Raw genomic sequence first — 20513 nt, 5'->3', positions numbered from 1 at the left:
TGTTAAGTTCTTTTATTATTGTTAGAACTGTTGTCTTAATTGAAAAAAATATGGCTCCAATATTACCGGCATATATAAATTATACTTCTTCAAAATATTGAGATCGATCAATTCTAGGCAGTGTTTGATGAGGAAAAAAAGGAGAAAAAGAAGGAAAGTGGAGGGGTTACTTTTAGTTTTTAATCTTATATTCTTAACAAATAAATTAAATGTTGACGCAATGATTTGGTATCCAATCCGACTAGTCCAAATTTCGACGTAAACAGGCAGTGGCAACAAAAATTTCACATGACAGAATTAAAAATGTTTTGTATTTTAATAAGCACGACTCTATATAATTTCAGCCTTATTTTTGTTTTATCTCCTTTTTAATTTCTCATTCATTCAGGCTCTTTTTGATATTAAGGTGCAGTAGTTTTTAAATTATAGCCATTGTGACATAAAAATTAATAATGTGTGGTGAATACTACTTTTAAATAATAATTTTGACAAAAACAATAAGATTAATGTTAAAGGTTTTACATAATACAAGAATGAGATAAAATCAATTTAACTTTCAAATTATAACCACAAATGTTTATTTTAGTGTTATAGCTTTTAAGGTAAAACTATATATCCAACCACAATTCCAAAGCCTTATGGGCTGTTTGTTTGTTTGTTTGTTTTTTTTTTATCTAATGACTTGATTTCAATCAATTTAGTTATTAAATCTGTTTGTTTTTTCAACTTAATAAAAAGTTTTAGTCATTAAGTCATTAAGTTATTAAGCTAATTTTTAAAACTTTTTTCTAAATCTAAAAAGTTTGAATGATATCATTAAAAGATATTCTCTAAAATATCCCTATCCAATTAATTAATTTTCATCCTTACATAAATAAAATATAGTAATTAGCATTATTACTCATCTCTATAACTTATGAAAATACAGTTGTAGACTATTATTTTTTTATTTTTTTTATTTTCTTCAAATTATCATTATTTATCTTCATAATTTTTTGTGAATATTTTTCATATAAAACATCATGAATTACAATAAAATTGATTTAACATATACTAATTTAGAATATAAAGGGTTGTATTAAATTGAACATGATTTATATTATGATAATATATTATCATATTTAAGTTCTTTGAGATACTTATTATTTGTTTAACATTTATAATTTGTAAGAGCACATATACAAAATTACTAATTTTTAGATTTTTTAAGTTAAAAACAATTTAATATTTCTTTTTAGTAATTTAGACAAAAAAATATATTTCATTCATATTCAAACATTCAGTTCTATTCAAAATTCAAACTATTTCAAATCTATGTAGATTTAAGTAAATACCATCTTCCTGTATATGATCATTATTATCTTTACAATTTTAACCTTTAGATATAATCTTATTATCAGTTAACCCCTATTGGTTACCATTTAAAACATGATGGCCTCCTCATAATATAGATTCAGCTTCCGCCAATAATTCAAGTGCATTCTCTTTCTGAGTAGACTCTATGAAATTATACAATCACGTGTTCTGTTCATCTGCACATTGGTCGCTCGTTGCATCGTGCATGTCACCTTTCAAGAATTTGTTGCCAAATTCGACGTAAACCTATGAGTTATGACCATGAGTTAAGAATATCTCATCTTCTTTTTGTCCGCCAATACCGTTGTGTATATCTCTTACATAGAAAAAGGGAAGATGGGGAAAAGAATAAAAAATTTCAACTTGGCACAAGAACATATTAAATCGCTAAACAATAACAAATACCAATCCATCAACATAACGATGACTACACAAAATTATTACTTTTTAGAAAAAGTTTACGCGTCAACTTTAACCTAAACGGTAGGCAATGGAAATAAGTTCCGTCTTCTTTGTTTCTTAATATTTTGAAGAAAATTATCAAGAATATAAAATACAAAGAAGCATATATACGAAAGCAATTGGGAGAAGCCGACCAATTCTTGATCAAATACCATGCACTTAAATATAAGTTGTTATGATCTGTCCACCTTTTCAAAATTTCTGACAACAATCTCTTTTTAAAAGTGTAGATACTATTCTTGGCATAAAGTCTTTGGCATTAATTTACTTGATTCCTTTGTTTTTCTTGTTGCATTCTATTTACTTATTCTTTCCTCTATTATAAAAGGCTACCTAGACCACCTATTTCTTCATATTTAATCCTACAAAAACTAGAAGAAACATCTTCACAATGTCTTCAAAAAAACCACATCATGAAGCAGAACAGGAGGCAGTGGAATGGAACGCGGTAAGAAATATATGCTCATCAACCTCATACTTCAGATTTCATTTACTAATCATTTCAAATATACTTTGTTTTCTATAATACCTATAGGTTTTATTTATTTATTAATTGGTTTTATGCTTAAACCAAAATTCAAAGTCTCGAGAATTAATTAATTGGGAGTACTCGTTTTAGGAGAGAACGGAGGCAACCATAAAACCCGGGGGATTAAACATTGTCTGGGGCAGTGACCCTCGCTATTGGCATCTACCTGAAAAAAGGTGAGTCTCAAATCTCAATTTGCGCACTATTGTCTTGTTACATTAACCATATTGAACAACATTTAGTTATAAGTTATAAACAGGATGCCTGTGTTTTTTCAACTAATTGGGGAGGAGACTACACATTTGTTATAAGGATAAGATCCTATCAATTAAGCTATCATGAATTTGAACTTTTAAAGATCTTGTGTCACATGTATATTATTACCTCTTTCGAGTCTAATTTTATTAATTTATCATGTTTATTTTATTAAAAACCAATCACCAACTTATATTTGCTCATATGAAAGACTAATTAAGAGAGAGTCCTTCGAATAAGTGCCCTAACAGCCACCTCATTGCTTCACATATATTATTCCTTACATTCTGACAATATTGTGCTTTCTATGATAGGTCGAATGATCCTGTAGAACTAGTTCAAGTATGTTGGCTTGAAGTAACAGGTTCAGTAGAAGTAAAGCACGGGAAGAAGTATCAAATTGGGTTCAAGATCTCTCTGAAAGCGGACGCCTTCGGCTGGGGCGGCTGTCCAGTTTTTATGATGGCTAAGCTAGGCAAGAAGGGAAAGTATACCTCGAGAAAAATGAAGCCACTTGATCACCTTGGAAAGGAAGCCGCTGAAATTCCTGACGAAAAGGTTGAGATTCTGGTTCCGGAACAAGGCGAAAACCAGCTCTATTTTGGACTGTATGAGGTATGGAATGGAAAGTGGAAGGGAGGTTTGCTAATTCACCATGCATTCATCAGAGAAGTGAAATAACTTACCAAAACGATTTGAGTATTGATGTTTCTATTAATAATTCCCGGATCATGGGCCTCCGTACTATGATTCGTAATAACTGGACGTGGAATTAATATGAACCACAAATAAATCCCCACTTTAGTTTTGCTAATTTGCATGCACTGGGTGTATACAAGGGCAAATTAATGTCCGGACAAAGATGAAGGTAGCGTCCCCGATAATGAATTCCTAAGCTTCTATTGTTATCGGTGGCTGCAAGCATATATACTTTTTAAATGTTGTTTGTATTATTGTCACTATTCTTATTTTCATTACATAAATGGGAGAATGGTGAAATTTGGACCCAATTATATCTGTCATTTTTGGTATTACAACAGTTCCAGTTTTTTATTCTTCCCTTGCTGTATTTAATTAAAATCAAATGCCGTTAGTTTGTACCCCCCTTGGCATGCACTTGTAATAATTTGTATTTTCTTATCTACTCCTTGCAGTTCTTCAATCGTTACTTCTTTCAAATGATTCAATTCTTTTAAGAGCATATTCGATGCATGGTTCAATACTCGTAGTATTATCTAGAGACTCTTACCTTCAAGGTTATATTCTGTTTACAAGTCAAGTGGCGACTCAACGTGGTATCAAAGGCATGATTACCCTTTGAGGTCGTGCATGCGATCGAGACCCCTCGAGAACAAATGGATCCACATAACAATCCTAAATGAGCCTCCCACAAAATACGAATATTAGAACTTAACAACTTTTATCTACATCTTTATTTCCAGATGAAGATCCTTTTGATGCAAGGTGGGGAATAGTGCAATACGCTGTTGATTTGAGGAATGCCAACAAAATGAAATAAAATAAAAATTTCCGTAGATATCCCTGTACTGAGTAGATTAAATCTGAACTACTTAAAAGAAAGAAAAAAAAGGATAATGCAAATGCAATTGAATTAGTTCAATATTGATCAGAACACTCAGTATGCCTTCAAAGATTATAAAGACATTTATTTTAGCACCCAAAGGTTCAAACCTTATTGTAACTAAGTGATTTTTTTTTTTTCAGTATTTCTTAATCTAACTCTGGCACTTCCCACCTTAATAGAGAAGGGAAGCCTAAGATGTGCGCTTTGGGTTCTCCTTCACTCGCTTTGGGTTCTCCTTCACAAAGTACACGTATTTTGGATAGTGAAGCCTGAAAAAAAAAGTTCAATGATATTCTTTTTCTAAATAATTTATTTTATTTTATTTTTATTTATGGGTGTACTTTGTGTTCACTAGTTTCATGCAATTCATAATTTTGCATGATACGTATAGAGTAAGTGAGGAGTCTCAATTCGTTTCTCATCTTAGGGATGTTAATGGATCAGATCTGACCCAAGATCTATATGATTCAAATTCAATTGGATTGGATTTAGGTTAGTTTAAAATGAATTTGGCTTGGGTTTGAATATCGATACGTGGATCTAAGATGCATGTGAAGCAAATTTGGATTCATCTTAATATTTAGATTCAAATCCATATCCACTTACCATTTAATTTTATTTTATTTTAAAAATTTCTGAACAATTATGTAATTATAAATGATAATAAAATTTATTCATAACATATTAGTGGTATTTAGCATGTATTTAAAAATCTTAAAACTTAAAGGTATTTAAATGATAATAAGACAAAAAAATAATTTTTTTATTAAGATAAAAATTAATTAAGTGTAAAATAAAATTAGAATAGCCAACCCTTATTTTTTTAAGTTGTTCATTCTTCACTTCAGCCTCTTTCTTTCTCTTTAGTCTACTCTCGCTTCTCCACTTCATTTGAATACTTGGATCAGTCCTTTAATTACTAGGTGAATCTCTAGATTTGAGTTTTCTTTTCTATCATTTTTTCATAATCTTATTCATATCGTATAATTATTAATCAGTAGTGGCTATCAACTATTGTTGATGCGAGATTCTGGTTCTCCTCGTTCTACGACCAGGCTCTCTGCTCGATCAACATCACCACGACCAGGAGGTCTCCTCGTAAGGCTTCTTCTCCAGAGGTTCCTGCGCACACAGACAAGTCAGAGTACGCCGGTTGTTTTCCCAGCGCAAACCCTCCGACGCTCAAGTCAGATATAGGGGTTCTGGGAATGTTTGCCACAAATCTTATGGCTTTTTCATAGTTTGCTCTTCTTTAGAATTTCTTTAGCTCTCTTCTAATCTCAAAAATGCTAACCCTTTTACCTTCGTTGGTTACCTTTTTATAGGTTTCCTCTGAATCCCAATTTTCCGCAGTCTACGCCCGTTATCCTCCCACCTCTCGAACGTGGATTCCCCATTTCCGTAGTCATGGGTGGTTGCGTGACCTTCGTGCCTAGATTCTCGGGCTGGAGAGCATGCCTCGCCAACTGTTGTTGACCGGGTCTCCTCGAATCAACCCTCAGCGAGAATACAGCAGTAATGGCTTTATGCCTCTTACAGGAAATTGGCCTCGCAGATGACGTGCTCGTGGATGAGCAGGATATTCCTGCCCCTGTTCCCCTGCTACCTGGCTCTTACAGGACATACCTGCTCGCAGAATTCTGCCACTAAACATCTGCTCATCACGTCTGGTCTCGTCGGAGTATTTCCCTCAAACACCGGTCCCCCAGTTTCTGGTGTTGGGTAATGTAGTGGACCAGCAGTAGAAACTTGACAGTACTTGCTCGCGTGAGATTGGAAAAGGCTGCCAAGAGTCATATCGCATTTAATTGCGGACGAGGTGATGTGGCAGAAATCTGCCCCTCTATTCGAATTTCACACCAACGGTTACCAGGCCCTTGGGATTTGGTGCCGTTAAATGCTGGCAACCCAAGAGTCCGTCCCCATTAGGAAACCTAAATCCTTTCAAACAGAAAATTCATCATTCCCTCCGTCTCCGTCTCTGTCTCTCCAGCAAAGAAGTTCCGGCATACAGGCCTCCATCTCTGTCTTTCACCGACTGAACCATTACTTCAGGTATTTCTTCTATCTCCTTGGTCTTGGATTGTTGTAGATAATTTCTCTTCTCTTTTGTTCGGGTAGTAGTTGGTGGTGGTGTTGTGGTTAGAGTTTAGGGAATGTCGAGAGGTAAAGAGAAAGTCATTGAGGTTGACGACAATAGGTTGGACTTCCTGCCTAGCGCTAGGAGGATGTCTCCCCAAACAACCTCTTCGAGCAGAAATAGTGATGAAGAGGGGTCTTCTGGCTCGGAAAACACCCTGAGTGAGGGCCGAGGAGATGATTCTGGCGAGGCGTCCCCATCAGGAGCATCGCGACCAGAAGGGCGGAGTACAATAGGAGGTAGAGCCCTATCGCGGGATTACGCTATTGACTACATGACATGTATGACCACGTTTGATGAGCTCAATGACCTCCGGCTTAGGCATAGTATTCCTGGTGAAATCCCTCTTAAGGTCCCAGGAAAGAAAGATACTCCTAGTCGGCCTCCTAGGGGATACGTTACCCTGTATCTGGATAGCTTTAAGTATGGGCTGAGGTGTCCCGTGCAACCTTACTTTGCCCGGATACTTAACGGGCTGAATCTATATCCTGGTCAGCTGAACCCAAACGGTTGGAGAGTACTTTCTGGTCTGTTCATATTGTGGGACAGATGTCGCCAAAGCGAGCCCACAGTTAATGAGGTGAAGCACTTGTACCAGCTAAAGAGCAGCCCCAAAGATGCCGGCTGGTACTACTTTCAATCTAGTACCAAGACCAGGAAACCCATAACCGACCTCCCTACTGGTGGTGGTGGGAATTGGAAGAGGAAATTCTTTTTTGCTAGGGGTCTTTGGGGTCAAGTTGCACAAATAGACGGGAAGGATTATCGCGTCCCACCCCGTTTCACGGTCCCAGGTTGCCTGCTCGCTTTAGATGTCTTGTATCCGTAATTGTTCTCGCTTTGTTGGTTTGTCTCTAACCAAGTGTCTGTTTGTGTTGTAGTTTCTTGGGGTGTTCATTTCTCGCTCAAACCTGACCAGCTCAAACGGGTCGAGGCTGTGCTAGCCAATTCCTGCTCGATCCAGGAGCTGATAACTACATACAACTTGCTCGAGTCTCGCTTGATACTCCCTGGTCATAAGATGGAGGATGCTGTGATTGGGGCTCTGAACAGGAAACGTTCTCGACCTCAAACCACGAAGAGGGACTAGAATAAGGACGCCCCTACTGCAAAGCGGGCCAACATCGTGCAGCAGGTTCCTCCCTTGAAGACTTTACCTCCTGCTCCTGCCAAAGTCGGGGAAACTAGTGGAGCGGCCACTGATCCTGCTTCCTCTTCTCCTCCTGTCGGGCCTCGGTCTCGCTTACCTGACAGCCGAGCAGAACACTTGGTCCCCTATCTCAATGAGTTGTCTAAACTCGTGAGCAAGAATGATCTGGAGGACTTTGACGGTTGTACCCTGGGCGAGCTGGTGGGAGCCATGCAGTATAGCGCTTTCCATCTCAGCTGCATGACCACCTACTATAAGGCCAAGGTTGGCCGTTACGACAGGAAGATGAAGGAGGACATTCAATCGGCGACGACCAGAGCTGACGTTGCCGAGAAGAAAGCGGGGGAGCTAAACGTTGAGAACCTCAAGCTGATAGAGCAAGAATCTCTTGCTCAAGCAAAAGCCATTACCCTCGAGGAGGAGCTGACCAAGGTCAAGGAGGATCTGCAAAGGCAGAGGGCTATTTATGAGGCTCAGCTCGAATCTCTCCGCGATTCCCACCGAGCTCAGGTCGAGAACTTGGAGAGGGAGGCCGACAACCAATACGACCAGGGACTTCGGCATTCCTATCGCTGCATTATGGCCGTCCTCGGGAAACAGCATCCTGATCTGAAGATGGATGATCTTGCAGCTGGTGTTGCTCAACATATGGACGAGGAAGCGGCCAAGGAAGATGCCAAAGGGATGGAGCCGATTGTGATTGAGGAGGAAAGTTCTCCTCCTCGTTCACTCCCTGCTGACGTTGGCGAGGTGAGCACCCCTGCTGTCGTTGCCGAGGCGAGCACCCCCCCAGACGCAACTGGTGATACCTCCCCCCGCACCTGGGGAGGTTCAGCCAACCGATGCTGCTCGGCTTACTGATCCGCCATCTTCTTGAACATTTTTCTCGCGTTGTAATTAACTACTTTGTTGGTTATTAATAGATTAATGGAAAACTGCTTTTGATTACTTTCTTGAGTTGTAATCATGAATTATTTTTCCGTTTGAGAATCTCCTCGTCTTTGTCTGGTCGAGCAGGATCGGGCTTGGCATATGGTTTTGCCACCTGCCTTAGAAAATTTTCCGATGTTTGGGATTCTGCTCGCCTCCGCGCGGTCGAGCAGATCCTGCCATGTGTGGCTTCTGTCTCGCCATAAACAGGCTGTGAGACTTGATGAGCCTTTGCGTGCCTTAGTGACTTCTTCGATGCTTGGGGATTCTGCTCGCCTTCACGTGGTCGAGCAGATCCTGGCATGCTTGGCTTCCGTCTCGCCATAAACAGGCTTTGAGACTTTGAGCTTTTGCATGCCTTAGGTAATTTCTTCAAGGATTGGGATTCTGCTAGCCTTCTCGTGGCCGAGCAGATCCTGGCACGCTTGGCTTCTGTCTCGCCATAAAACAGGCTTTGAGACTTTGAGCCTTTGCATGCCTTTGATTCTTCAAAAATTGGGATTCTGCTCGCCTTCTCGTGGTCGAGCAGATCCTGGCACGCTTGGCTTCTGTCTCGCCATAAAACAAGCTTTGAGACTTTGAGCCTTTGCATGCCTTTGGTTCTTCAAGGATTGGGATTCTGCTCGCCTTCTCGTGGTCGAGCAGATCCTGGCACGCTTGGCTTCTATCTCGCCATGCCTTTGGTAATTTCTTCAAGGATTGGGATTCTGCTAGCCTTCTCGTGGCCGAGCAGATCCTGGCATGCTTGGCTTCTGTCTCGCCATAAACAGGCTTTGAGACTTTGAGCCTTTGCATGCCTTTGGAAATTTTCACAGTTTCAAGCGAATGAAATTCCTCATTGATTCATTTATTAATGAGTTCGGCTTACATGAGGTTGCTTTGAAATAGGAAATCAAAAATAGAAAACAACGAACACGAGCAGAAAAAAAAACTTTAAAACATGAATGAGTCTTACTAGAAATATTTCCTGAGGTGTGCCGCGCTCCAGGGGCGTTTCACCTCGTGGCCCTCCGTGCGAACCAACTTGTAGACTCCGGGTCCAACTAGCTGCCATTCCCGGCTTCCACTCGGGTACCAAGGTATGTTATCTGCATTGCTTCCCTTGCTGCCGATGAGTAACAGCTTCTTGCGATCCTCTGGTCTCCTCGTACTACTCCAACTACCCCATTCACCCGGTACTTGAGAGCCAGGTAATGGTTAGACAGTACCGCTTTGCTCATCCTCAGAAACGGCCGACCTAGGATCATCTGGTATGGACCTTCTTCATCCACCACCACAAAGTCTAGTATCATGGTTCTTTCTGTCGGGGAGCTCCCAATTGTGATAGGCAGCTCGACCACACCCAGTGGGACCAGCTTTCCTCCTCCGAATCCTTTCAAGGAGGTATTGGTGTATTCCAACTTCAGGTCTGCTATTTCCATTTCCTCCAGGGTTGACTTAAACAACACGTCAACTGAGCTCCCTGTGTCAACCAGTATCCTGTCAAACTTCTTGCTAGCGATAGTGGCCTTGATGACCAAAGCATCCTCGTGGGGGTACAGAATTCCTTCTTCATCCTCATCTGTCAACATAATTGGCACTTACCTGACTCTGGCACGTTTGGCTGCTGGGGTGTTGAAGAATACCTCTTTGCTGGTAATGGCGTATCTAGCATAGTTCTTCCTCGACCTGTTGGAATCTCCGGCCAATGTTGGGCCCCCCGCTATCACCCTAACTACAGGCTGCTCGTGCCTCAAGTTCCTGTCTCTCTGCTCCCCTTCACTTGTCGAGGCTACCATTGGGAAGGTCCCATCTATAAACTCGTCCAGGTACCGATTTCTCACCAAATCTTCTACCTGGGTCTTGAAATCTCTACACTCTGCTGTGGTATGGCCATGAGTGCCATGGAACTTACAATAGCGTCCCCTATCTCTCCTGCCGGGTAGCTTTGTTATTGGGGCAGGGAGGTACAGCAATCCTCGGTCCTTTATGGCCTCGTACACCTCGTCCAGGGACATCTTCAATGAAGTATACCGCCCGTAGTCCTGGTTCTGGTCGATCAGGTGTACTGCCCTTTCTCTGTTTGCTCCGTTTTGAGTTGGGGGTAGTGGCAGCACTTCTGGTCTGCTCCTTCTACTGCCGTGGGAGTGTTGATGAAGACCACCATATGTCGAATCATGCCTTCTCCAAGGCTCCCTAGCTGGGGAACGAGGAGGTTGCGCCCTGCTGCGCTGATATTGTGGTGGCCTCTGATGAGGCTGGTAAGCTGTTACCCGACCTCCTGCTCCACTACCTGAGGCCTGGTGGTCCCTCCTCCTGATCGGCCCATTCCCTGGTGGTGCCCTCTTCTCTTTCTTTTCCAACCCCTCTAGCTGGTCAGTTTTAATCCGAGCCGCCTTTTCTTCCTCGATCTCTATGTCTCTTTTAGCCTGCTCGTATGCGGCCGCATATGACTGAATAGCTGGGCTTCTCAAGTTGTACCACAGCCTTCCTATCTTCACTCCCTCTTTCAATCCCCTTAGTGCCTGAGGATGGTTGAAGGCTCCCAAATCGAGGACAGCACGATGAAACCTCTTGATGAATTCCCAAAGGGTTTCTTGCTCCTCCTGTTTCATGCTTTTAAGTTCCATCATGTCATCTTCTGGTGCCATCGCCCCACTAAACTGCTCTGCGAATTCCTGGCACATCTGCTCGAAGGTTTTAATGCTGCCCCGAGGAAGTTTCCTATACCACTCTCGTGCACGTCCCTCAAGGGATAGTGGGAACACCCTGCACCTTTGGGATTGAGGTAATCCTTGTACCCCAGTTATGTCGTTGAAGCGCTCTATGTGCACCAGCGGATCAGTTCTTCCCGCGTATCTAAGGTCTGGGAGGCGGAAATCCCTTGGAATAATTGCCCTCATGATCTCTGCTGCGAGCGATGATTCTCCGTCCAGCATTATCCTCCAACCAGGAGCTCTGCTCCTTCCTTGCATGTCGTCAATTATCTGCGCTAGTCTGCGCACCTCCTCCTCCAGCTGCACTGCACGACCAGGGTCACGTGCAGCAACTTGATCCCACTCTTGCTCTACATCATGCAAGTGTTGCCTCAACTCCGTTTCCTCTGCATTCGCCACCCCGTCGTCCTTGTCAAAAACCTGTCTTGCTAGGGACTGCTCTTCCTCTCTATGAAATTCTCCCCGCAGAGGTATGTTATCTCTGTCACCACCAAATCTCCCGGTGGTTTGACTTCTCCTCGCACTATCAGGACCTGGTGCCACTCCACCACCTCTCACCCTTTCCTCCTGGGTTACCCTGCGTTCACTCCGCAGCTCATGAAGGATGGTTGTCAGGGTCTCCATCTGCTTTTCCATCCGTTCCATCCGATCGAACATGGCTTTTTCCCGTGCTTCACTGGCTATCTCCCTCAGCGTCACGGAATCGTTAAGCCTCAAATCACCCCCTTGTGCACTATTTCCTCTTGTCTCCATTGCTTTTCACTTGCTTCACTCCTCTTCTTGCTATCAACAGAAGCTTTTTGCTCAACTCCCCACAGACGGCGCCAAAATGTTGATGCGAGATTCTGGTTCTCCTCGTTTTACGACCAGGCTCTCTGCTCGATCAACTTCACCACGACCAGGAGGTCTCCTCGTAAGGCTTCTTCTCCAGAGGTTCCTGCGCACACAGACAAGTCAGAGTACGCCGGTTGTTTTCCCGGCGCAAACCCTCCGACGCTCAAGTCAGATATAGGGGTTCTGGGAATGTTTGCCACAAATCTTATGGCTTTTTCATAGTTTGCTCTTCTTTAGAATTTCTTTAGCTCTCTTCTAATCTAAAAAATGCTAACCCTTTTACCTTCGTTGGCTACCTTTTTACAGGCTTCCTCTGAATCCCAGTTTTCCGCAGTCTACGCCCGTTATCCTCCCACCTCTCGAACGTGGATTCCCCATTTCCGTAGTCATGGGTGGTTGCGTGGCCTTCGTGCCTAGATTCTCGGGCTGGAGAGCATGCCTCGCCAACTGTCGTTGACCGGGTCTCCTCGAATCAACCCTCAGCGAGAATACAGCAGGAATGACTTTATGCCTCTTACAGGAAATTGGCCTCGCAGATGACGTGCTCGTGGATGAGCAGGATATTCCTGCCCCTGTTCCCCTGCTACCTGGCTCTTACAGGACATACCTGCTCGCAGAATTCTGCCACTAAACATCTGCTCATCACGTCTGGTCTCGTCGGAGTATTTCCCTCAAACAACTATAAAATAATTTTTTGATCTATATATTTAGTTAAACATGGTCACAATAAAAATAATAAAGCACTGAATATAATAAATCATATTTAATTCATATGTGATTATTTAATGTTATAGGAATGATGATAGCGTGCTGTGAATATCAGGATGGTGAATCAGACATTAGAATATTATATTGATCTTATTCCTGCTTTGATAGATATTTTATTATCTTTTTTATTTATTTGTTTTGGTGTAAAAGTAGAAGCTGCAATATTTATTAGATTTTTTACACAAATTATATATTTTAATTGTTATCTATGCATTTTAGTCTTTAATTTTCTTTCTAAAAAATTATAGTTCTCTTATTATTGAGATTTAGAATTCATGACGAATCTGGAGCAAATTTGAATTTGAATTTTTCTTTTTGAATTTAGAGCCGATATACATCTTTTTTTTTTTTTTTCAGATCTGAATATGGAGCAAAAAATAGTAATCCATGATGAATCTAAAGTAGATATAAATCTAATTTTTTACTACAAATCTAAATTTAGAATTGAATAAATTCAATCCATATATGTCCTATTGTCATCGCTATCGCATGTACACGAATCACTGTAACTTTGTAAAGAAAGAGCATTCCATGTGTCAATAATATCACTTTTGTTTCTGTAAATGACGGAAGGCAATTATTCCGTTCTTACCTTTGGCAAAGAAATTAAAGTTAGCTACAGAGGGAAAATTGTGTTCCAATTTAGACGGCGTTTTACTTACTACTACTTTACGCAACTCGGTCACGAAATTATCTTGTGCCAACTCATGCCCTTCAAAATTATTTATCTTGCAATTCGAGCTTTTCAAGTTGAAGGTGACAATTTTTTTATTCAAGTTGAAATATGGATAATGAGAATAGCCGTGGCTATTCCAACCCCCACTGGAAGGCTGTAAGTACAACTTTTTCAATCCTTGCTCAATATTCCAGTTAATTATTTATAAATTTATTTTACGATTAGGTATTAATCATGCATGCCCAAATTATTTTTCTGTCTAGGATGGCTCTTTACTGAAAGACCAAGATTCTTCTGGATTAATCAAAATTCCTGCAAGGGCTCTCAACATTATATGGGGCAACGATCCCCGTTACTGGCAGTGGATCAAACTAACAGAAGAGAACACTAAGTAAGAAATTTAACTTGATTCTTTTATGATTTCCTATTTTCAGTACTATTGTTATTATTATTATTATTTTCTCCGTTTCTGGGGTTCCAGGTTATTAGCCAGGTTTGAAGAAGGTTCAATGCTACTCCAAGTGAACTGGATTGAGGTCACAGGAAAGTTGCCAATCATTCCATCCATGGCTGCATCGACATCGAAAGCATACGAAATATTTTACATTGTGAAGTTCCGGGTTGATGCATTTGGGTGGCATTCAGTTCCAGTCAAGTTCAAGGTGAGAGTGAATGGAGAAGAGAAAGTGAAAAGTGTAATGCTTCAGCACTACAGAGAGAAACAAGAAGAATGGCAAGAAATTCCCGGTGGCGATTTTGCGGTTCCGAGGGATACTGTTGGAACCGTGGAGTTTGGCATGTTTGAAATTGAGAGCGACTGGTGGAAGGGCGGCATGGTTCTTGCAGGAATCGTGATTAAGCCAAAATTAGTAGATTAACTGATTGCTTTTTGTTAAATGTCTATGAAGTTGGAACGATCTGAATTTGCTTTTAGATGTCCATCATATTCCATCCAGTAAAATTCTATTAAATACACACATTCATAATCAAAACTATCAAACCACAATAATAGTTACGATATACAGCTAAAATTGAAACATTTTAAATGCATATGATAATACATATGACGTTATACGTTCATCCAACTCAAGGCTTATCGGAAAATCCTTTGCCTGTGTTTCTTCTGCGACCACAGACACCATATGCTTTCTAATGGTGGGCTGAGAATCTGAATTTTCCTTTGGAATAAGGTGACTTGAGATGCTCTTGAAAACTGATAAAGACCATCTGTCATCTAGAAGGAATAAAGATACAACGGCTGCTTTATCACGAATCAATGCCTTTTTGGTAAAGCATAGGAATAATTCTGAGTCACCAATAAGAATAATAACAGCTTTTAAAATATTTTACAAATGGAAGAATGTTATCCCTCCCTCGGTCGTATTATTTTCAATATTTCCCATATTCAACTCTTGTTTTCGGATAAATCAATGGCTAATTTGACCCTGCTCATGCTATAAAACTTGAACTGCATGGCCAAAGATTATGAATAAGTCACAAAAATGGGAACTGGGTCGTCCAAAGAAGACTCTTCTTCACAGTTACAACCAAGTGAGAAACCCAGTCAGAATGAGTCACAAAACTTTGCAATAGCCGCCAAGCCAGCTGACAATACAAGAGAAACACAAGTTCGTGAAGCCAAGGAAGCAGAACTTAAGTTGCCACATATGTACGAAGCCATTGTTAAAGATGCAGACTCACCAATTGACAAGTCCTCGGTGGACAAGCTGTATGATCAGCTGTACTATGGAGTTTTCTTAAACCAAAAGAGCAAGGCAAGTTCAATATTTAATCTTATTAATTGTATTAATTCATATCAGTATCATGATTAAACATAATTATTCTAACTATAATTGCAGAGGTATTGGGTTGAGAAGAAGTCAGGATGCAACAGCTTCATGCTGTTTTCAAGGGCTCTGTTAATTACTTGGGCAGAAGACAATCGTTTCTGGATATGGACTCCTGTAAAAGAGTCAAGGTAATTAACAATAACAAGAAATTATCGATACCCAGAAGAACCGAGTTACATATTTAACATGATTATAAGGAACTAGCTCTTATTTTTTATAGAATCCTAATAGTGAGTTGTCATTTGCAGTGATGACATTATGGATGTGGCTGAACTAGTTCAAGTATGTTGGCTGGAGATTCATGCAAGACTTGATACTACAAAGCTGTCTCCAGGAATTTCATATGAAGTTTTATTTGTCATAATGTTGAAGGACCCGGCATACGGATGGGAAGTACCAGTGAGCCTAAGACTCCTCTTACCAAATGGAACGAAGCAAGAACATAAAGAAAATTTGATTGTAAAGCCAAGAAACCAGTGGATAGAGATCCCTGTTGGCGGGTTTAAAAGTACACCTGAAAATGCAGGGGAGATGGAAATCTCTATGTATGAATACGAGGGTGGGAAATGGAAGAGAGGACTTGTTGTCAAAGGTGTCATCATTCGTCCAAAGAAATTAGAATAAGAAACAATTCACCAATTGCAGAACCAAATTTCAGGACAATCAATAATTTCTTTTAAACATTTTGCAGAAATTAGCTTCTCAGATTAAACTTGTTATGAATAATTAGCATCATTTGAAGTATGCTCTATAATCAACTCTCACTTCTACAACTTAATGCTTTATTTTTCTCAATGCCACTCAGAGACCTGAGCCTGTTAAGTCACTCTTGCACCGTGTATAAAATACTCTTTCAGCTTTCTAACAGTGGGCTGAGTCTTTTATTTTTGGTTTTGAACAAGGTAATTCAAGATGCTGATGACAAAGACCATCTTGTCATTTGGAAGAAACAAAGATAAAATGGCTGTTTTATGAATCCCGTCAGGATAAAAAAAAAACATAAAAGGTATGAGTTTTGGGTCATCAATATTAGGACTAAAAGGGTAATGGTAGGAAACCACTTTCTATTTCTGATTGAACAAGTGCTCAGCAGCAGGTTTTTTATTTGCTTATTCTCCAAAAACAGAAAAATTACACAAATATGCTAAAGTTAAAACTGGGAAAAATACCGCGTTTTACGTTGAAAGAAAAGACACAAGGTGATTCCCATTTTACCAAAAAATACCTCAATCTTATACTTTTCAATGTGCTCCATGCATTTATAACACGCCACATTATCCCTAAGTAACACGCACTTCAACTAATTTTTTAAAATTCTCAATATTCTAGCCATCCTGCAACCGTACCCTACCTTGAAGGTCACTAATCAAGTAAGTTGAGGTATTTTTTGAGTTATGTTCATATGCAGATAAATTTTTACAGAAGAACAGGAAAATAAAGGATGCAGTTTGGGGAGCAAACAACAACAAAAACCCATACAGAATAAAATGATGTCACTGCAGTAACTACCTTTTATTAGATGATATCTCAAATCACCAAAATAAAGTATGAATAAAACTTAGAACACAACTGAGAGCACCTGTTTGCCGTAAAAAGCCTTCTAACGGAGTTGTCTTGAGCCTTTCAAAAGTCTGTGTGATAGTTTTCCGGCTTATACCATGGTGAAAAATTAATTCCTTTGCTCTTAAGTTTCTCCGTTGCAGGTGCTATCCTCTCCAATAGCTACATATTCATGAAAATTAAGATATCATGCATCAGATAATATCACAGAACACACTGATGAAATAGCTTTTAAATTGTTTCAAGGTGAAATAACCAAATATGTGAAGCAGCCGTTAGTTTCAGTAGTAATATAAAACAGCTTCATTTTCAGCTGGAAATACAAATACATATCGTTCTAGATCACAGATTTCCACACTAGAGCCAGTTCAGTCATCTAACCTTGGCATGCAGTGCACCATTAGATACCAAAACAGATCTATCAAAAACACAAAATTTGCTGCCATCCATGCAACTAACTGCCCCACCAGCCTCTTCAACAATCTGCTTGAAAAGGAATAAATTAAATGAAATTAATAACTGAAACTTGAATTTAAAACATCTTGGTCTACAGAAAGTGAGCAGTATTAAGCCCACGTAAAAGCAAACATGGAAAGAAAAAATGCAAAATAAAGCATTATCACTATTTTTAAAAGGGGGTTAAAACTTTATAACAGTGAAATTTGGAAAGGACTCCAACCACAATTTATAATCTTTACAGAACATAACTTATGTTGGCCACAACTTTTAAAGAGATGTCTGCTGCTCCCCAGAAATCAAAAGAGTTTACCAGTACCTAGATCCAAGAAGTTGTCTTGATCATCAATTTTTACCTTGCAATCATAAATCCAGCAAAGCTATACATATCTGACCTTTAGGCATTACAAATTGGGAAAAACAAAAGAAGAGAATTACTTTGGGGGATGAACTTATCCTGGTCAACAATCATGCTACTTTGGCAACAAGTACATCAAACTTGAGCACAAGTGAAAAGTTTTATGAAACAGATTAGGGGTGGAAGTAACAGTTCAATTTTCCAAAAACAGGCAACCAATTTCAAACAACATAAATATCAAGTAAAAGCATTTATAAAATAAAGAAATTTACCAAAACGCCAGCAGCCATATCCCATGGCTTTAGACGATATTCCCAATAGGCTTCAACAATCCCTAGAGCTACATGACACATGTCCACAGCAGCAGCACCGAGTCTTCTAACACCCTGAGCAGTACATTTAGGAAAGGGAAAAAGAAGGGTAAGGCGGTTGAGATGGGGAGAATAATATGAGTTATACAACTTGGACCAGAAAGGCTTCTGTCCAGGAAGGGGAAAAAAGAATACAAACACTTAGTACCAGGCTGATGTCAGTAAATTCCTTGAATAATTCTATGTTAGTCGCCCATGCATCATCGTGATCATATCCAAAGCCTGTCACTAGAAGAGATTGCTCAACCTAGAAACAAGATAACAAAAATGCTAGTATAAAACCAAAAGGTTCAACTTTCAAAAATATGAAGCATAATCAGCATACATTTTCTCAAAAGCAATTATACCAAAAAGATTGAATACAGTTAACTTCTATAGATACGTAGGAACCTGTAGCTAAATATTTGTAAAATTTATGCCCTGGTAGATGATGCTAAGAAACACATTCTTGTTGACTAACTTTTTCTCAGTGCCTTCATCTGAAAGTAATGAAGCTCAGGTCTATGTATTCTAAGATTTGGTATACTTATTATGCTTAATGATATTCATTTTACGTCTAAGCACTCACCTTATCAATTTGACTGGCATGAATCTTTTGGCCATTACAAAATGCTCCTCCTCCTGTGATAATGAATATTAATCCATTAACATAAAATTGACTCAAACAACATTAAGCAAGAATAATCTTTTGGTTTCGAAAGAAATAATAATTACAATTTGAAATGTTCATACCAGCAGTTGCAGAAAATGTTCGAGTATTCCAACACATAGGGCCGCCAACAAACTCTACCTGAAAATAAGAACTACATTGTTATTTTATTTTGTATACAAAATTAAGGAAATATAAAGTCAAATTTTAAGTGATTATTACCACAGAAGCAGCAGCAGGGTTTCCTTGAAATAAAACTCCCACAGAAACTGCAAAACTAGGATAACCGTGTGCAAAATTTGTTGTTCCATCTACACCAATACAAGTGTTTGCAACTCGAAGTCAATTATATTGCTCATTTGAATCAAAGATAATTGGATAAACAAATGATCCACCAGAAATTGATAACGAGAAATAGTTGAAAGCCACTCCCATGCAAATTTCTTCTGACCACACTGAAAATATCTAAAATATCAAGATAAACTCCAAAGTTGCAGGAAAAATAATAATAAAACTAAACTAAAAAAGGTAAAAGAAGAAAGGTTAAGGGTTTAAGAGATAAACCTAAAGGATCAATACACCATAAATAATCAGATGATGAATCTCCTATAACTCCGCCCTCCTCTCCAAGAATGAGATGGTCCACAAAATTCTTTTTTACAACTTCTAGTACAGCAGCCTCACTAGCTTTATCTGTGCTGCAAGTAAATTTGCATGTATGAGGTGAATCCTGCCTGGGCTCAGTTCCAGAGTCTTATCCATTAAGAAATCAAGTATGACATATCAACAAAAACATACAACTAAAAATCATATAAATCAGAAGTGTCAATGGATGGGGAGGAAGAGGACAGAGAGAGAAGTCCCTTACTCGGTCACTAAGTCAGTAAGTCCTTTGTATGTTATATTACGAGGCTTATTAACAGCATCCATCACAACCTGGAAAGAAAAAGTGGTCAGAGGTCACTTTTAATTGGCAACAGCAGAAAGGGGATCATTACCCAGGAAAATAAGCATATGGTTACATAGAACGTATTTTATTATAGCAAATTTAGCAGTAGCCATAAATAAAGTCAATATTTACTTGCCAGAACAACCCAAAATGCATTTTATGAACACTCATCTCAAAGCAAAGAAATGTGTACAATAAATCAACAAAACTGGCGCCTTCCTATCTTTCGTTAACTAGTAATGAGAATGCATTGAACAAAAAAAGGCACAGATTATAAACAAACTGGTAACTCGTGAAAATAATAAAGAAAACAAAATCATAAATAATTGCAATAATATTAACAGCTCATAAGCTGAAAATGCATTGCAAAATACAAGGAAAAAAAAAAAGGAACTGGGTACCGCTGAAAATTGAAGAATCAACAGAAAGAGAGAAAGTTAAATCAAACCTCAGCGCCAGTTTTAGCAGCACTCTCAACAACTTGAATGAGCTGACTAGTAGGAATAGGTCCAGTTGATTTGGCACCCACTTTTTGGTACGGAATCTCAGAAAGCACGGCCTTCGTACAAAATGTCCTCCTCGGTTTCGCGGTTAAAACTCGAGCTTTTTGATACCCAGAGAAGGAGTTGGCGTTATGTCTCGGAACTTGGCACTGGGTTGAGTGATTAGGTGCGGGAAATGATCTGGGCACTTGAGAAAATCTCAGAGGAACGTTTGTGAAGGAAACTAGAGACCTCCCCATTTTCTGTTATTCTGGCTTCGCGTTCGTGTTCGTGTTCGTGTCCTTGCTGCTTTGTGTTCCAAAATCCTTAAAACTTGCCAGCATCCGACAAGAATCTCGAGTCTGATCGAGTTTTGTTCTCTCCTTTTTTATTTTATTTTTTATTTTTATTTTTTGTTATCTGAAGGAAATATAAATAAGTAGAAATTATAGTTCCT

General features: G+C 39.4%; 4 protein-coding genes across 6 annotated transcripts; 3 read left to right on the top strand and 1 right to left on the bottom strand.

The window, feature by feature from the left end:
* The first annotated feature begins 2168 nt into the window (after window positions 1-2168).
* Window positions 2169-3711, top strand: LOC18051380 (protein PHLOEM PROTEIN 2-LIKE A9). Its single transcript, XM_006448663.2, has 3 exons — window positions 2169-2266; window positions 2438-2523; window positions 2917-3711. Exons 1-3 carry the CDS (start codon window positions 2210-2212, stop codon window positions 3281-3283), a joined length of 510 nt encoding a protein of 169 aa, XP_006448726.1. The 5' UTR covers window positions 2169-2209; the 3' UTR covers window positions 3284-3711.
* Window positions 3712-13373: 9662 nt separating this feature from the next.
* Window positions 13374-14379, top strand: LOC18051379 (protein PHLOEM PROTEIN 2-LIKE A5). The gene is made up of 3 exons (XM_006448661.2): window positions 13374-13537; window positions 13645-13772; window positions 13863-14379. The coding sequence occupies exons 1-3, from the start codon at window positions 13490-13492 to the stop codon at window positions 14257-14259; spliced, it is 573 nt and encodes a 190-aa protein (XP_006448724.1). The 5' UTR covers window positions 13374-13489; the 3' UTR covers window positions 14260-14379.
* Window positions 14380-14454: 75 nt separating this feature from the next.
* LOC18051378 (lectin) lies at window positions 14455-16004 on the top strand. The gene is made up of 3 exons (XM_006448660.2): window positions 14455-15156; window positions 15241-15359; window positions 15480-16004. Exons 1-3 carry the CDS (start codon window positions 14884-14886, stop codon window positions 15853-15855), a joined length of 768 nt encoding a protein of 255 aa, XP_006448723.1. The 5' UTR covers window positions 14455-14883; the 3' UTR covers window positions 15856-16004.
* Window positions 15273-20452, bottom strand: LOC18051705 (phosphatase IMPL1, chloroplastic). 3 transcript variants are annotated; one of them, XM_024191743.1, is made up of 11 exons: window positions 20023-20452; window positions 19494-19561; window positions 19190-19323; window positions 18848-18936; window positions 18709-18766; window positions 18545-18597; window positions 18125-18223; window positions 17878-17991; window positions 17173-17274; window positions 16811-16953; window positions 15273-15343 (listed from the first exon to the last, which is right to left on the bottom strand). In XM_024191743.1, exons 1-10 carry the CDS (start codon window positions 20314-20316, stop codon window positions 16855-16857), a joined length of 1110 nt encoding a protein of 369 aa, XP_024047511.1. In that variant the 5' UTR covers window positions 20317-20452; the 3' UTR covers window positions 15273-15343; window positions 16811-16854. The 3 variants fall into 3 exon arrangements, with proteins under 3 accessions (XP_024047511.1, XP_024047512.1, XP_006448721.1); XM_024191744.1 differs by lacking the exon at window positions 15273-15343 and adding an exon at window positions 16109-16209; XM_006448658.2 differs by lacking the exon at window positions 15273-15343 and having other exon boundaries at window positions 16716-16953.
* Window positions 20453-20513: the final 61 nt, after the last annotated feature.

Source organism: Citrus clementina, unplaced genomic scaffold (assembly GCF_000493195.1).
Source record: "Citrus clementina cultivar Clemenules unplaced genomic scaffold, Citrus_clementina_v1.0 scaffold_2, whole genome shotgun sequence".
Taxonomy (NCBI): Eukaryota; Viridiplantae; Streptophyta; class Magnoliopsida; order Sapindales; family Rutaceae; genus Citrus; species Citrus x clementina.
This window is presented reverse-complemented; position numbering and strand designations above follow the sequence as displayed.

Excerpts from the sequence above, each read along its gene's own strand:
- LOC18051380 (XM_006448663.2), top strand. The coding sequence starts at position 2,210 with ATGTCTTCAAAAAAACCACATCATGAAGCAGAACAGGAGGCAGTGGAA. Across the intron at positions 2,267-2,437 it reads AGGCAGTGGAATGGAACGCG|GAGAGAACGGAGGCAACCAT; the intron begins GTAAGAAATATA and ends TACTCGTTTTAG. Across the intron at positions 2,524-2,916 it reads TGGCATCTACCTGAAAAAAG|GTCGAATGATCCTGTAGAAC; the intron begins GTGAGTCTCAAA and ends TTTCTATGATAG.
- LOC18051378 (XM_006448660.2), top strand. The coding sequence starts at position 14,884 with ATGGGAACTGGGTCGTCCAAAGAAGACTCTTCTTCACAGTTACAACCA. Across the intron at positions 15,157-15,240 it reads TCTTAAACCAAAAGAGCAAG|AGGTATTGGGTTGAGAAGAA; the intron begins GCAAGTTCAATA and ends CTATAATTGCAG. Across the intron at positions 15,360-15,479 it reads ACTCCTGTAAAAGAGTCAAG|TGATGACATTATGGATGTGG; the intron begins GTAATTAACAAT and ends TGTCATTTGCAG.
- LOC18051705 (XM_024191743.1), bottom strand. The coding sequence starts at position 20,316 with ATGGGGAGGTCTCTAGTTTCCTTCACAAACGTTCCTCTGAGATTTTCT. Across the intron at positions 18,767-18,847 it reads ACCCTGCTGCTGCTTCTGTG|GTAGAGTTTGTTGGCGGCCC; the intron begins GTAATAATCACT and ends TCTTATTTTCAG. Across the intron at positions 16,954-17,172 it reads ATGGTGCACTGCATGCCAAG|CTATTGGAGAGGATAGCACC; the intron begins GTTAGATGACTG and ends ATGAATATGTAG.
- LOC18051379 (XM_006448661.2), top strand. The coding sequence starts at position 13,490 with ATGGATAATGAGAATAGCCGTGGCTATTCCAACCCCCACTGGAAGGCT. Across the intron at positions 13,538-13,644 it reads CCAACCCCCACTGGAAGGCT|GATGGCTCTTTACTGAAAGA; the intron begins GTAAGTACAACT and ends TTTTCTGTCTAG. Across the intron at positions 13,773-13,862 it reads CTAACAGAAGAGAACACTAA|GTTATTAGCCAGGTTTGAAG; the intron begins GTAAGAAATTTA and ends CTGGGGTTCCAG.